Source organism: Myotis yumanensis, unplaced genomic scaffold, assembly GCF_028538775.1.
Source record: "Myotis yumanensis isolate MYYU_CA2020_CCGP unplaced genomic scaffold, mMyoYum1.0.hap1 SCAF_4, whole genome shotgun sequence".
Taxonomy (NCBI): Eukaryota; Metazoa; Chordata; class Mammalia; order Chiroptera; family Vespertilionidae; genus Myotis; species Myotis yumanensis.
Window position 1 is genome coordinate 42,228,510 of NW_027223755.1, and position 17,287 is coordinate 42,245,796.

The 17,287-nt window shown below is 42.1% G+C and overlaps 2 protein-coding genes across 2 annotated transcripts in view; one reads left to right on the forward strand and one right to left on the reverse strand.

Annotated features, from left to right (window-relative positions):
* The window catches only part of DMGDH (dimethylglycine dehydrogenase), a 53,750-nt gene extending 51,033 nt beyond the window's left edge, over window positions 1-2,717 (reverse strand). Inside the window, exons 1-2 of the mRNA XM_070412237.1 lie at window positions 2,611-2,717; window positions 1,388-1,562 (exon numbers count right to left, since the gene is read on the reverse strand). Of these exons, the coding sequence (XP_070268338.1) occupies window positions 1,388-1,562; window positions 2,611-2,711 (276 nt within the window). The 5' untranslated portion in view covers window positions 2,712-2,717. The remainder of the gene's footprint in view (window positions 1-1,387; window positions 1,563-2,610) is intronic.
* An 84-nt stretch (window positions 2,718-2,801) lies between these two features.
* BHMT2 (betaine--homocysteine S-methyltransferase 2) lies at window positions 2,802-17,072 on the forward strand. Its single transcript, XM_070412238.1, has 8 exons — window positions 2,802-2,879; window positions 7,569-7,701; window positions 8,575-8,666; window positions 9,608-9,799; window positions 11,359-11,506; window positions 11,962-12,144; window positions 12,412-12,640; window positions 15,768-17,072. Exons 1-8 carry the CDS (start codon window positions 2,856-2,858, stop codon window positions 15,847-15,849), a joined length of 1,083 nt encoding a protein of 360 aa, XP_070268339.1. The 5' UTR covers window positions 2,802-2,855; the 3' UTR covers window positions 15,850-17,072.
* The last annotated feature ends 215 nt before the right edge of the window (window positions 17,073-17,287 follow it).

Below are 17,287 nucleotides of genomic sequence, written 5' to 3' on the forward strand. Positions count from 1 at the left end.
ACACATAGGCTCTTAGAAAATATTTGTTGAAAGAGTGACTGAATGTCTAGCAAGGAGAAGTTATAGGAGGGCTATAGGAGAAATACAGGTTTTCTTTTCCATGATAGTAAAAAGCCCACATAGAAAGTCTAGTGCAGGGAGGGGAGAAGAGCCAGGAGTGTTGGTGGCTTCCTGGACCCATCTCAAGGTAGGAAGAAGCATACTGAGGGGGAACTGGCAAAACAAAATACAGTGTGCCTGTGAAGGTTCTGAAATTACACTCAGGAGGACTAGGCGCCTGGGCCTCTCTCCCAGACTGAGGGGAGAGAAGGAGAGGAAAGAGAAGATGGGTTTGCTACGATTTTTCTAGGGGCCTCCATCCAACCACGTGGCCACTAGACTCTGGAGCCAACTGGGTTGGAATCTGGCTGCACTCTCCTCCACACTCAACTAGAGGCAGGCAGCCATTTCAGTGCTCAACCTCCAGCCCACACCTTGAGCAAGTCTGGATGAGCAGGTCTGGAAGAAAACCCTAAAAGCAGGGTTTTCTCTTGTCTCAACAGAAGAAAGCAAATGACAGAAAGGAAAGCTAAGGACTGAAAGCTGAGCTAACACTGCTCAACTCTTCTTTCAAGAGAAATCTGTACTGACAGTCATAAAAACGTCCTCTCCCATTCTTAGCTGACTTCAGAAATAACTGGTTTGACAGCATGAAGGCAGTGTCAATCACCTCATTTACCTGAGCCGCTTTCCATTTCAGCCCAGTTATTTTATAGCACTGGAATAATTATGCATATACCATCAAATATGTGAGACTGACTTGGCTGCATGCATTATTTAACACAAAAGCTGTTCTCAGTCCTCCTAGTTAAGTCTTCATGTAGTCAACCTATTCTCTCACAACACAAAATTAAAATAATAAATAAGTCAATGAAAAGGACCACTACAGCCAGGTGAGGGGAATGTAGGTGAAGGTCTCTGCCATATTCAGGATCACCCAGCTGCTGTTCTTTGATACAAAGGATGCCATTTACTAAACACTTTACATTTGTTGAATAACTTTACACATATTAACGCAATCTTCATCACAATCCTAGCAGGTAGGTACTATTAATAATCCCATTTTACACATCCAAGTGCCTTACTCATCCCAGGAAATGGAAACTTAAGTAATTTGCCATAAGTCACTTGGGTAGAAAATGGCAGAGCTAGGATGTGAATCCAGAAGCCATATGTTCCAGATAAAGACAGCATCAATGTTGACCACCACTTGGAAGTGTGCCAACCAAAATGGAACACTGTTGAAAGGGAACTCACTCGAACGAGGCAGCAGCAGGGTGTTGTGAATGGGAAGGAAACCGATTGCCCTAGTGCACAACTCAGTGAACATGACAGGTGCTTTCCTTACTGCGTGCCAGGTAGATCCAGCAGTGAGCTCCGATTTCTCCAGGAGGACCACGTCCTTCATCCCTGCTTTGGCGAGGTGATAAGCCAGACTCACACCAACACAGCCACCTCCAATGATCACTGTCTCTGCTCTGTCTTTCCATCTTGTTTCTGCAGGTAAGGGTGGGTTGTCCTTTCTGGAAGAAAATTAAAAAAAAAAAAGAAGGTAGATCTACTAGGCTATGGTAGCGACAGTTTTTTGTTGGTGGTGGTTTTTTGTTTTGCTTTTTTTTTTTTTTTAAGGCATCTAAAATCTAACTTAGGCCCTAGCTGGTTTGGCTCAGTGGATAGAGCATCAGCCTGCGGACTGAAAGGTCCTAGGTTCGATTCTGGTCGAGGGCACATGCCTGGGTTGTGGGCTTGACCCCCAATGGGGGACATGCAGGGGGCAGTCAATCAATGATTCTCTCTCATCATTGATGTTTCTATCTCTCTCTCCCTCTCCCTTCCTCTCTGAAATAAAAAAGATATGTATTTTTTTTTAAAAATCTAACTTAGGCAACCTGGTTGTGGGAGGGAGGAGGAGGCATTTGAGCCCCATTCCATGTAATTCTGGTTCATTGTAGATAATTAATATAGCTAAAGAATTGAACAGGTGAATTCTTTTTTTCAGAGGATCTAGGGAGAATAATTTTTCTCATTCTATTTCAAGGACATACTTATAATCATTTTATCCCATGAAAAACCATAATCATCATGAAGTTTAGTACCCATAATTCTTGGGCCACCTCCCTCCACTGTTTTCCAGGTTGAAGAGATCCAGATGGAGTAAAACTTCCTTCCTCATTTAACTTCCTCTCACCGTATATATGCTTCTCTAATTAAAATCACTGCTCTGTGGTTTACCATTTATTTGCACGAGCTTCTCCAAGGCATACTGTAAAAAGCGATGTGTAAGGGAGCCACAGAAGAACATATATATACACCTGTGTTTGCAGACACATAGATCCTCTCTGGGCAGATACAAAGGCACTGTAGCTGGTGACTGGGGAAGGGGTTTGGAGTTGAAGAGACTTTGCACTGTATCACTTTGATTCTGTATCACTTTGTACATTGTGCGTGGAAAAGAAAACATAAATCAAGAAGAAATCCGAATGCCCATTTTTCAGAAGCCGAAGCACCCCTAAGGCTAGAGTCCGCCTTAGCCCCTCGCTCCCGCCCTGCAGCCGCCGGGTTCCCACTCACCCTTTGTGGCCGCCGACAGAGCGCGGACGGCGGGGGGAGCCAGGCAGCCCTAAGCCCCGCAGCGGGAGGCCCCGCAGCCACTGCACTCCCGGGCGGAGCATGGCGAAGCTGAGAGCAGGGACGCCGGCGCCGCGGCGGAGGCTGGCGGGCCGCCCGGGGCCCGCGGGAGATCCTCCCCCGGGCGAGGGGCGGGCTCCTGGACTTGCGCGCTCGCGGCCACCAGGCGCCTGCAAAGCCGCTGCGCAATGGCACCCGCCGGAGCCAAGAAGGTGAGTTTCCCCAAGTCCGCGACTACTCAGCCCTCAGGCTGCGGGGCTCCCAGCGCCGGGGTGCAAAGCCCGCTGGAGCCCGGCCGGCTCTGCGGCCGCGGCAAGGCACCTGGGCGGCTTGGGCCTCGGTGTATGGGATCCCGAGGCCGGGCGGCGACAGGCCTTGGTGTGAGGACAGGATAACAAACCTGGCTACCATTTGTTGAGCCCTGACTCCGAGCGGCCCTGCGCCCGGTGCTTTGAGCACATTATCCCCTCATCTTCACAATTGTTCCCCTTACACGCTTGAGGAAACTGAGGCCCAGAGTCAGAGGACGAACGCAGAGTGGAGCGGGGATGCGCGCCTTCAGACTCAGAGGCCACACTCCTATCCTCTCCCCTGACCGGCCGCACCCACGGCACTCGCTCTCCTGCCCCAGAGCTCCTTGCCCTCCGGTTCCGGAAGGGCTGCAGTCTGGCTGTCCCAGTTGCCGGCTGGCCTGAAACCAGTCCTGGCTCGGGCAGCCAGACCCTCAGTGGGGTGTGGAGGGAGGGGGCTTGGGGACCCCTTTGTCTCATCCCACCTGGCAGCCCCCGTCTCCAGGCTCTTTCTCTCAGCCCCTTTCCAGGTCTGGTCGCCAGCTCTTGGCTTTGTTCACCCATTTCTACACCTGGTGTGTGAGTGGTGGGAAGAAGGGGTGACAAAATAAAATTAGGAAGGCCATGAACTTGGACGCAGGACTTGTCCAGAACCTCTCAAAGCAGCCCACCTGAGCCCTGAAATTCATAAGAGACAGAAGAGAACAATGGGGTGATTTGGGCATGGAAAAGAAATGTGTGCTACCGACTGATTTATACTAAAAAGTTAGGAACAACAGGACTCCCTACAGTAGCGGGCTCCCTAAATAAATTAAGGTTCATCCACTTAATAAGTGTTAGCCCCCTAAGGAGCTAAGTATGGAAGCAGGCAAGTGCTTTGGCAATGTTAATTTACAAAAGGAGATGTATCACACTGATTGCAACCATATATATACACACACACTGAGTGGCCAGATTATTATGACCGCCCCATCAGTACAATAAAGTGAATTAGTTATGCAAATAATAATAATAAAACCTTGAGAGTATTTGCTTAGGAAGTTTTCAATATTCAGTATTTTTGGAAGTGTCAATGAAGTACTGATGGGGTGGTCATAATAATCTGGCCACTCAGTGTATATATACTTATACACACCGTAAGGAAGGACACAATAATAGTAGCCGTTACGTAAGATGAGGAATATGGGTTCAAAAACTTAAAATCATTTTGGATGTTTTCCTGATTATAAAAGTAAAATATGGGCACTGAAGAAAATGGGTGTAATAAAAACGTAAAGAAGCAAGGAACATTGTGCTGATTTCTTTCTCTAAACTTTCTCTACTACTGTGTTCACTTTTACAGTTCATTTTTTTTAAGGGTTTGAAAATATGCCGTCTCTGTTCAGTTTCTTCCTGGCATCTACTCTTGCAACACCAAGCTTATGATATACTAATCCATGTAATGGGTCTCTGGGAGTGAAAATTAAAATGTTAGTGGGAAGGAATTATCCCACTTCTCTTCTCAGCTAACAGGTGCATTTTAAGAGTTTATTTAATTGCCACAGAGGGCACCTCCAACTGTATCTTTAATCCAAAGGAGCAATCCAAAAATGCAGTGGCATTTTTCAGGCATAAGGGGTGATATTTTAGGCAGATTGGGTCTCTGGCTGCCTCCTGACACAGGGAGCAGTTGGTGGACTCCTTTGGGTATGAATAGAGGGGCCCTGAAGCCAGATCCTAAGTCCTGATGTCCACATACTGATACCTGCAGAAAGGGGGTGTAACTGTCTCAGAGTCATCGTCAGGTCCCAGGTGGGATCACTCCAAACTGAAAGGGAGGATGGAATGAAAATATAAATGTGCTGTACGTTTACAGTGTTCTTTATTTTACACAGTCCTGTCATTTTCAAACTATCTTTAGATCATACGGGTACAGTACTTGGGGTGGTGAGTACAGCAGTGAAGGAGAGGCTAAAAGATGCTCTGAATTCAAATCTTAACAACTAATTTATTTTGCTAATGGCAGTTTAGAAAATTGGCAAATTTAAAATATTGGACAAACATCTAGACAACAGATGAAAATGTTTATTTGGTATTATGAAGATACCATCAAAATATGTACTATAATTTTCTTAAAAACCTAGCAAATTTTCTGTTAGAGAGAGAGAGAGAGAGAGAGAGAGAGAAAATATATATACACACACAATTTTTCCCTTCTCAGGACCAAATTTGAAGCATATGTGAGACATGTGACATTTTCAAAATGGTCTTGTCTGTCTGTGAACCCTGCATAGTTTATCAAGGGCTTACTTACTCTTTGTTAGTTGCTGTAGGAGGTAGTAGGAATAGAGACAAGGTACCTGAGCCTCAAACATCTTACAGCCACACAGAGGTGTCAGGTAAGTAAGCAAATACTTCAGTGCAGGCAATGGATGCAGGAATGGAGGGTGTTTGGACTTCAGCAGGACACAAAGGAGAGGTTATTGCAAATCAGAGTGGGCCAGGCAAGGCTTTGCTCTGGCAGCAATGGGACATAGAACAGGGGGCTGGAGGGAATTGGAGGTCATTTCAATAATCCAGGCACGGTGAGAGTGGGGGGACAAAAATAAAAAATGTTAAATAGATCCACTTGGTTTGGATATGGGTGGTGAGATACTAACTAATAACACCTAAATGTATAACAATGTTTTTCCTTCTAAAAGCATTTGATGTGTACTATTAAATTTGATTCTTAACATAGTTCATTGAAGTGTGTTAGATTTTCAAGATGAAATTTTATACAGGTGACTTATACCTCTAATTCTCTCTTCTATACCCCTCTGCGGCATTTATCTGTTACATTGTCTTGGGATGATTTGCTGACCCACTGGCCTTCCCTAGGGAAGCCAGACTTTGAGCTTCTTGAGGGCACAGACCTTGAGTTATTCCAATGCTTATCCTGCTTGCCTAGCACTGCACCTGGCATGTGGGAAGGTCTCACTGAAAGTTGAAAGCTTCAGTCCTTTTTTATGTTTCAAAGTGCAAAACAAAAAGAGCAAACTGTATTTTATGGAGGGAGTAGAGAGATAGGTGAGAATCCTGGTAAATGTTAACATGTCTTCCACATTCCGCTAAAATTCATCTTTAGATATGAAATATGGAAGGCTCACCAGAATTAGGGACTCTCCCTCTGACAAACAGCACTTATGGTTAACACAGCGGAGCTCCATTCTGCTTCCCTCCATAGGAAAATAGAGATGGTGTGGATATGGTAGCCTGGTACGTCGCCTCTGGTGTACCTTTCTGGACTACAGATATGACTGATTAGATGGGGAACTGGAGGCTTTTCTCCCCCATTTATGCATTACTCTGTGTCCAGCTGTAGGCAAGGCTGACATGAACTGGCCTTGCATTTTCACTAAAACAGTATATCTTCAATTAATGCAGTCTATACACGAAGAATAGGGATCACCATGGGGTGTTTGCAGTTGTCACAGGTGTTCAGGGAAGGCCTCTCTGAAAAGATGACACTTGACCAAAGATCTGAAGGAGGTGAGAGGGTGAGCCATGCAAGTATCTGAAGGAGGCAAAATTTAGACCTTGGAAACCATAACCCTTAGATAACTGCTCTGGATACAGACTTTTATTTAATTTCTGAGTGGGCTGATGAGAAAGGTGGTAACATAGGAAAAAAAGTAGGTTAGGAATTTAGAAGATCTGAACTAGGCTTTGTTACTTGCTTAGCTCTGTGATCTTGGGCAAGTCCCATAGCCTCTGTGAACCTGTTTCCTCATTTGCAAAATGCCCCGCCTCACTCACAGAACTGTTGGGAGTACCAAATGAGAGCATGTCTACAAATATGCTGGAAAGCATAGGGCATACTTATCAAATGTTGAGTGCATTATGTTCAGTGGTTTACACACAAAAACGAGTTTTTCTCACCTAACAAGAGGACTAGCAATCCATGGCTGCTGCAGCTACTCAGAGATGTCAGGTAAGTAAGCAAATTAAGACACCAGGCAGCTGTTACCCCTGCTCCACCGGCGTTAGCATGTGGATTTCAATGGCATGGTGGCAAGATGACTGCTGTATTTCCAGGGCTTATGATGACATTCCAGTCAGGAAGGAAAAAGTGTCAGGATGGAAGGGAGTAGATATCTGTGTCAGGAAAGCAATACTTTTCCAGAAATCTTCAGCGGACTTCCACCCATGTCTCCCTGGGCAGCAAGTGTCAAATAGCCATCCCAGCAGCAAGGGATCCCTGGGAAGTTTTAAAAAGTTGGAAGCATTGTCTCCCCAAACAAAATATATTAGCAAAGAAGAGGAGAGAAAATGCAAATTAGTTAAGCAACTAGCAATGTCTGCCACAAACATATCAACAACCAAAAGAACTATTATGGAATCATCATTTTCACTACATTTTGACTCAGATTAAATGTTATGAGAAACAACAGTAACGGCACTCTGCACTAAACAAGTCCCTGGATTGTCCAAGAAACAACAGTGTATCCAATCTTTCTGAAATATTATTAAACATTGGTGACTGTAACAGAAGAGGAGCTGTGAGAACAACATACTATCTTTCTGAAAATTAGAAACTGCTTACTTGGGGGGAAAGAGGGGCCTTTGGTGATTTTTCTTTTTCTCCTTCAGGGTATTTTGGAACGTCTGGAGAGTGGGGAGGTTGTGGTTGGAGATGGCGGTTTCCTCGTAACTCTGGAGAAGAGGGGCTACGTGAAGGCTGGGCTCTGGACTCCGGAGGTCGTGGTAGAACATCCAGACGCAGGTCAGTGCCAGCATCTCTGGGAGTGCTTATCTGGGTGACATTTTGAGTACATCTGACTGAGAGAAGATAAAAAAAATAATAGCACATATTTTCTAAGGACTGTTTCACTTGTCAAAATAGCCAAGATGTGGAGACAGTGACAGTATATGGTCTGAACAAATAGAAGGAAATTCTCTCTCTCTCTCTCTCTCTCTCTCTCTCTCTCCTACACCACCATGTACACACATTTGCATCTTTACATATAGGACTACTAAAATATACATCCTACTATGTGTCTCAAAAATATATATCTAGCTTTTGGATATTTAAGAGTTTCCTTAATGTAGTAAAACTGTTATTGCTTCATATTCATCCTTCTAGTTAATTTGCATATTATATTATAACAGTGTGTTTGGTAAGGATGATTAATGGTATCCACCAGCTTAACAGAGCATAGACAATAGACAGCCAGGTTCTGTTGGGGGGTCGGGGGGGGGGGGGTGAAGAAATAAACACAGTTTTCCTCATTCTACTTTGAGGACTGTAAGCAGACCAGCTAGATTCTTCATGATACTGGAAACTGAATAAGCCCTCTCTAGACCAAGAGACCAAGAACAATTGGCCAACTAAGCTTTAATCTCTGCATGAGTCTTCACCAAACTGTGAGGCCCAGCAGCAAGATACTATGAGGCTACTTTAAACAGCCCTGATTTGGTATGGTCTTTGCTATGTCTGTCCTTGAATTTTACTGACCTTAATCTGCAATTCTTTTTATAAGTACTAGATTTGAAATTGTGTATGATTGGAAGAGAAGTGGGTGAGCTGCTGCTGCTGAAAATTATAGCTAATGTGATTTTTAATGTCTTAATTTCAATTTAAAAAACTACTCTGTAGTTGGTCAGCTTCACATGGAATTCTTGAGAGCAGGAGCAAATGTCATGCAGACTTTCACCTTTTCTGCCAGTGAAGAAAAGTTGGAAAGCAAGGTAAGTAGTGGTGCTAGTTGGTTGGGGGACAGAGTGGGTGGGTAGGGACCATGTATAATAAAAGTAACCTCTCAATGGGAAGCTGTGGAATTGACTTGATGTGTTACTACAAACTCCACGTAAAATATCCATTAAGTAATTAATTATTATGAAGGTGCATATGCAGTAAATAAATGAGCTTTTTCTTTCTCTTTATCTAGGGGAAGGGAGGGCATAGGACTGGGGAACAACAGGCCATTGGAAGGACATAGCCATTTTTCTGTGCTATTTTTTTTTATAAAGAAAGAACATTTTATAGATGCTCTTTTTACCTCCCTATTTCACATTCTTCTTTTCTGACTTGTCCATCTGGAGACAGGGTGGTCCTAGGGCTCACGGCAGTGGCCTTCGAATGAGAAGAATTGAATACCCGACTTTGCCACCTATTGGCTGTGTGACTTTGTGTAAGACACGTGATTGCATGGAGTATTGGTTTTCTCTGAAAAATGGAGATAACTTATGCTTAACTGCCTAGGGTTGTTGAGAAAGGTGAATATGGTGAAGAATGTGGAAGTATTGTGAGATATTCTGCAAATGTAACGTGTTAATACTTATAAATGTTAACGCTCAACCAACCAACACTTATTGAGTGCCTGTTATAGTGCAATCCCTATGCCAGATACAAAGAGTGTACAAAGGCATAGAGCCTTTTCTGTAGTGGCTCACAGTCAAGTGTGGGAGGAAAACAAATATGCTAAAATCCAATGTGGTAAGTACAATAATGGAATTAAACCTCACTGGTAGTAGAGGAGATGGTACCTAACTCTGCTGATCTTCTCGAATTGCAGTTAAAACCAGCAACTTCTCCTCACCTTACTTGCTCATTTCCCCCTTTGTTATAGATTGTAATACACCTTTAAAATGCCAGGCTCACCATCTTACTTCTTGCTCTCTAACCTCAGTGGAAAGATGTAAATGCCGCTGCCTGTGACCTCGCCAGAGAAGTGGCTGACAAAGGTGATGCTTTGGTAGCAGGGGGTATCTGCCAGACAGCAATATATAAACAGGACGCGGATGAAGCAAGAGTTAAAAGACTTTTTCGACTACAAGTAGAGGTTTTTGCCAGGAAAAATGTGGACTTCTTGATTGCAGAGGTAAGTCTAGAGTTATAGGGAGAGTGTTAAACTTATTGACAAGTATAACTGAACAGTCTTCAACTTCCATGAGAGTATTGGATTGCCTTATGCCCTCATTCCCTACGATGGTCAAAGGTTTATTTAAATGCACTATAGTCAACATCCTCTCACTTGGATGCTCTGTTCTTTGTGAAGCCAAAGGACAGACCCAGGAGAGGTCTAGCCTTTGCTTTTCTAGGGCAGGGTGGTTGCAGCAGCTGACTCTCAGGAGACACTATAACATGGGGTCAGAGAAAGGGGACAGTGATTCAGGGAGTATCTTCCCCTGAAGGAGGGACAGGCTCCAGGAGGGATTAAAGCCCTGGGGGTAGGTGGATGCTCAGGTGCCTCCAGAACCCACCAATAATCCTCAGTACCAGTAGTTCCCTTGCTCTCCTCCTTCCTTGCTCCCTCTTGCCTCTCTGTTTCCACTCAAATTATAACATGCGAGCAATATTTTAAAGAAAGAAACAGTAAGAACCGGTTATTGATTGAACAGTAGGCCCAAAACATTCTCTTCCTGACTCTTCCAAAAATTAAAAAGCCCTCATTCACCATTTACCATTACAATTGCTAGAGTCAAGTCCTCAACCCAAGCCTTCACCTCAACAAGGACAATAGCCTACCAACTGCTATTTCCCCAATCACTCTATTGAACCTATTGAAAACCTTGCTTCCTCAGCCTTCTGAAGGCTCAGGGCCACCTACAGCAGAGCACAGACACACCCATATCTTTTGACTCTGTCATCCTCACACACTGCTTCTGCAGAATCTGTTTCTAAATCAAGAAGGAAGAAGCAGGGAGATTTCTGCTAGCGTTTCTTCATCTAAGTTCAGCTTTCGACTGTGGCACTTAAGGGAGTTCCTGAGAGGCACCCCTGCAAATGTCATAAATTTATCAAACAGGGTGTCCTGTCCACCATTCACAAAGGAACTCGGTAGCTATCCCTCCCCACTCTGTGCCTCAGTGTTCTCATCTGCGGAAATAATCGTATTTCCAATCCTCCTTTATGGAACATTTATGAATATCTAACTAGAAGGGAATATAAAAGCACTCTGAAGTAGTAACAAACTACTCATTATTACCCCAGTCCCATAAAAGATGAGTTCAAAATTTATTAACTTTTGCTCCTTCAAAATTATGATTTTTTAATATTCAATTACTTAAAAACCTTTGTGTTTTTTAGATGACACATGAGCGGAAATCTATACACAGGTGTGGCAAAAGTAGGTTTATAGTTGTGAGTAGGTGAAACACAGAGTTTATTATTGTATTATTATTTATTAAATATTGCACTATTTTCCATACAAACAACTGTAAAACTATCTTTGCCCCACCCTGTATTGTTAAAGGAATTAAAATATTTACTCAGAAAGGTATTCCTTAGTCAGTCTGAGAGAGACACATTCCTTAGCAAGTTTTATTACATGTTATATACTCGGTTATTTTTATAACAACGGTTTTGCAACAGTTACATTCTACCACTCAAAATCTGCTTTATATTTGGACCAATAGAAAGCAATGCAATCTCTCTTAGTATTTTGAGCATGCTGAGGAAGCTGTGTGGGCTGTGGAAGTCTTAAAGGAATCCGGAAAACCTGTGGCAGCTACCATGTGCATAGGCCCAGAGGGAGACAAGAATGACATAACACCTGGAGAATGTGCAGTGAAGCTGGTGAAAGCAGGTAATGTGGACTCGTAGTGTGATGAGCTGCTCAGTTGTTGTTTATGAAATTCAGCAAAGTTTGCTTAACATTGTCAGGGCAGTTCAGAACTAAAAAAATGAGCTGGAATTGTTTTCCTCATCTGTAACACTTGGGAGGTAGAGAGAGATAGTAACCTCTAAGGCACCTTCTAACTGTCAAAAAATAAAAAAGTAAAAATAAAATGTGCCTGGCCAGTGTGTCTCAGTGGTTGAGCATCAACCTATGCATCAGGAGGTCACAGTTAGATTCCCAGTCAGGGCACATGCCCAGGTTGTGTCTCAATGCCCAGTTGGAGGCATGCAGGAGGCAGCCGATCAATGATTCTCTCTCATCATTGATGTTTCTATGCCTCTCTCCCTCTTCCTTCCTCTCTAAAATCAATAAAAATATATTTTTTTTTAAAAAATGTAAACATTTTTTATGTCTTTGCATAGGGGCTTCAATCGTTGGCGTGAACTGCCGCTTTGGGCCTGGGATCAGCTTGAAGACAATGAAGCTCATGAAGGAAGGCCTCCAAGCTGCAGGATTGAAAGCACATCTGATGGTGCAGTCTCTGGGGTTCCACACACCTGACTGTGGCAAAGGAGGGTTTGTGGATCTCCCAGAATATCCCTTTGGTAAGCTCAGGTGCATATTAGAGGTCCCTGAGATTTCCTGTTGTGACATAATGGAAACAGCTATAATGAACAACTGTGGTTCAGTCTTACAATTCACGACTGCCTAAGCCCAAAACATTCAATATTAACCAAAAATGAGCTATCTGAAGAATGCATAATCTAAAATGTACAGTTTTTTAATTTAAAAAAAAACCCCAACATTCATCAGAGCATCTATCATCTGAAAATGGAGATGGTAACAGAAATGCCATAACTATTACATTCTAGGACTGGAGCCCAGAACTGCAACCAGATGGGACATTCAAAAATACGCCAGAGAGGCCTACAACCTGGGGGTCAGGTACATCGGCGGGTGCTGTGGATTCGAGCCCTACCACATCAGGGCGATTGCAGAGGAGCTGGCCCCAGAAAGGGGCTTTTGGCCCCCTGCTTCTGATAAGCATGGTATTTGGGGAACTGGCCTCAATATGCATACCAAACCCTGGATTAGAGCCAGGTAGGAATTTTTACATTAACAACACTATTTTCCTCAAATCTTATTTTATTTATTGTTGCAAATACTATGCATGCCTATGATAATAAAAATTCAGGAAGTGAATTGTATAAAATGCAAAGTATAAGTTGCTTCCCTCCTGACACCAGTCCCAGTCCCAGAGATACCCTGTTTGGCATTTATGTTTTGAGGTCTTGTACCTCCATTTCTTGTTTTATCAATTTTAAGTGGTAATTGCCTTTTGTGAAAGCTGAGGAATGTAAATCATATGATCGTCCCCTTTTCTGTGTTCTCCTTTTCCTAATTTGACTTATTACATTTTTATTTTTTCTTTTGATTATCTTTATAAGTTTGAATTTCATATTTAACCACTTATTTCTTAATCCATCAACATGAGGCAGTATCTGCTTATTCCACTCCTGCTGCCCTCTACTTCTTCTCACTTACCTATTTCTTGGTTTCTTTAAGTTATACTATTACTTTTATATTATCAAGATTCATAACCATTGCATTTTGCTCTGTAATTATAGTTAAGTCCTCCAAGATTTGTAAGTTTATTCTAAAAATGTAAATAACATTTACAATATTACTATAATTGTCATATTAAACAAGCAGGACTCATAAAATACAAATCAGAACACAACTTTATTTTTGTCTTCATCTGTCTATATATAAATTTCTAATTAACTTCTTTTTTCATTGTTGAAAGAAGAATAACAGGTCTTTGCCTTCTCTAATATCTTCTTATTTCTAAATTACACTGTTTGTTACAATCAATCCATTTCATCATTGAAGACATTGGGGGGGGGGGGAGAGGGGGAGGAAATTACTGTTCTATTTGCATCTCTGATTCTCTCTGTCTCTCTCTTCAATGGAATGTCATTCCTTTCCCATCTTCCAAAAACTAGTCACAATATCTTCTGTCTCCTCTTTTCTATTCGGTGCTAGTATATATTTAATCCATTCTATACTTCTTTATCCATTTCACTGGGATTTAGAATACTCTTCATTTTTGAACTGGAATGACTTTCCTAATGTAAATTTATTTAGATTGTAAAAGTAGACAAGAAATCATTTATCCAAACATTTTTTGGGGGAGATATGGACATTTATTACAGAAGATGGTTTTTATACTGTAGATATCATACTTAGGAAAAAAGTACTCAATCTATAACATAAAAGCCTAAGCGACCGGTCACTATGATATGCACTGACCACCAGGGGACAGATGCTCAATGCACATGATCAGGCTCCCTCCTGTCTGGATCGGGCCTGCGGGGATCAGGCTGAAATCGGCTCTCCAACTTCCCCCAAGGGGTCCCGGATTGCAAGAGGGCACACGCCAGGCCGAGGGACCCCACTGGTACACGAATCTGTGCACTGGGCCTCTAGTATAAGTATAATTAAAAGAGGAAGAAAGCATACTTTAGTGATGATTGATATCCTTCAGATAAGTGAGAAACAATTTATTTTAATAATTGTCCAAAAAAAAAAAGAAAAAAATTATCATTGTCCAGGTGACTTTAAAATGCATTAGCCACTAAAGAGAAAACATTTTTCTCTAGAGTAAAGCCACACACTCCTTGAACCCTGAACTCCCAAACATACTGATGTTTACAGATATTTGTGATTACACAGAAACCTGTATGCACCCAGACTTCTGACATTTTTATCATCCCAACATATGAATTTATTATTGTTTCATAAGTAAAGGGGGAAAATAACTAAAAATATATTTAACACAAAGGTCTGTGACCAAGAACCTTTGTACTCTTCTTTCTAAAAGCAGGGAATAAATACTGACAAAGTTATTTGAATTCTGCTTTTAGTTACTTTTTGAAGAATTATATTTTGGCTCATTACATTAAAAACCATCTTCATAGACCTAGCTGATTTGGCCCAGTGGATAGAGAGTTGGCCTGCAGACTGAAGAGTCCCAGGTTCAATCCCCGCCAAGGGCACATGCCTGGGTTACGAGCTCAATCCCCAGTAGGTGACATGCAGGAGGCAGCTGATCAATGATTCTCTCTCATCATTGCTGTTTCTATCTCTCTCTCCCTCTCCCTCTCTAAAATCAATAAAAATATATTTAAAAAATATTTCTTAAAACAAAACAGACAAAAAAGCCCATCTTCATAGACTTGTTATTGCATTAAAATATTGAGTAGAACCCTGCTACAAATTTCAGAATGAATATCCTATATAATAAAAGCCTGATATGCTAAGTGTTCGGTCATCCGTTCAACCAATCAAAGCATAATCTATAATAATAAAAGCGTAATATGCTAATTAGACCAGACATCCTTCCGGACATCCTCCCGGATGAAGCCAGGGCTGCAAGGGAAGCCAGGGTCCTTGGGTGCCAGAGGGAAGCCGGTGCTGGCAGCAGGGGAAAGAAGGCCTACTCTTGCACGAATTTCGTGCATTGGGCCTCTGGTATGATAATGATATGCTAAGGCCGCTCAACTGCTCGCTATGACGTGCACTGACCACCAGGGGGCAGACACTCTAACCGGTAGGTTAGTTTGCTGCTGGGATCCGGCTGATTAGGACTGAGCAAGACGGGCTGAACACACCCTGGAGCCCTCCTGCGGTCCCTCCCCGGCTGGCCAACCTCCCACATCCCTCCCTGGCCCCCATCTATCATGCACCGGTGGGATCCCTTAAGCTTCTAATACCTTAGAAGTTTAAGATCAGCTAATTGAATAGCAATTAATATCATAATCTTGAAAACCAGACAGACCTGAATTTAAGTCCCTCGGCTTGGCCTGCACCCTCTTGCAATCTGGAACCCCTCGGGGGATGTCAGAGAGCCAGTTTCGGCCCAATCCTACAGGCCAGGCCAAGGGACCCCACTGGTGCACGAATTCATGCACCAGGCCTCTAGTAAGTCTATAAAACTCAAACACATTGTCTTTTTCTGACAGGGGGTATGAAGCCTTATGATTGTTACTGAGGATAGAAATTTGAGAAAGACCCCTGGCATGAATGGATATGAACACAGTTGTTCGGTCTTTATGTTGAAACTGAATCTCTATTTTATCCTGATTATTCACCGAACTTATATGTATTGGATATATATATGATACAAATCTTTAAATTAATTAACTATATATTTTTAAAAACACAGGGCTAGAAGGGAGTATTGGGAAAACCTGCTGCCAGCTTCTGGCAGACCTTTCTGTCCTTCGTTGTCAAAGCCAGACAGCTAAGGAGCAGTGAAAACCCTGGAATAATAAAACAGAAAGAAACCCCCTCGAACCTCATCTGGACCCCTCCTCATCTTTATCATCAGCCCACTGTGATGTTTCCAGCCGCTGAACAGCTCATGTGAGGCAGCCCCTTCAGTGAATTCTACATGCGAGCATCCCACTCCTAACGGATGCTGCAGAGGACACAATGGTGATGAGAAGCGCTCCTTGTTCTCAGTATTTACTGTCCAGGAATTCTGCAGTACCTTGTTTTGAAGATTATCAAGAATAGCAAAAAAATAAAAATAAATACCTTAGAAGCTTAAGAGCAGCTAATTGAATAGCAATTAATATCATAATCTTGAAAACCAGACAGACCTGAATTTAAGTCCCAGGTCTTCCCCTGTTTGCTGTAATGATAGTGCCTAGCACATATGGTTGTCATGTTTATTAAAGTGATAAAAGGTTCCAACAACAGAATGTGGTAATAGACATTTGTTACAATAGACTGTTCTACTGCATGAGTTTATTCCAATCATGTGTAATAGTTCTAACCTAGGAGTTTCAACTTGTAAGGTATATATAAAAAATAATTTTATTTTTTCCAAAAAAAGAATAGTGAAACTTGTCTTTGGGATCAATTAGAGATTTAAAAACAATCAGAAGTCACTGTGCACGAATCTAGTGATTAATTCAGGTGACTAAGCTAGGTGCTTGAGGAAGATGAAGTGGCATTCTGAACTAACACACCGAGTCTGCTTTTCTTATATGATTTGTATAATGATTCCAAAGGCAGTCCTGAAGGAAAAGAAGCAAAAACCAATTTGAGCAATGGAAGGATTGTTGAAATAATTATATAACCTTCCAAAGTGATTACTTTTGAAGATGATTTTACTTGCAGGTGACAGGGTCTAGAGTTTTTTTAATGTCTTTATAATCATAAATAGCTAGATTACAAAATATTTAGGGACAAGGACCATGTGGTATACTTCTTATATTTTTCCTTATAGTATTTAGCGTTGTCCTAGGCATAATAATAGATGCTTAATAATAAACAGTAAATAAATACATACTGTTTAAAATAAGTAAAAACAAACAGTTTTAGAAGACTTAAAAAGTCGGAGTTCAAATCTATCTTGGTCTAATATTTTCTTGACTTATTTTCTATGTACCGATTTCTCTCTGTTTTTCAAAATAATGTATCAACTTGTGAAAATTAATAAAAGTAAAAATAATATATCTCTTACAGTGTTTAAAATTTTATGGCTCTTCCTTTTGCCAGGACCGGTTTGGCTCAGTGGATAGAGCGTCGGCCTGCGGACTGAAAGGTCCCGGGTTCGATTCCGGTCAAGGGCATGTACCTGGGTTGCGAGGCATATCCCCAGTGGGAGATGTGCAGGAGGCAGCTGGTCGATGTTTCTCTCCCATCGATGTTTCTAACTATCTATCTCTCTCCCTT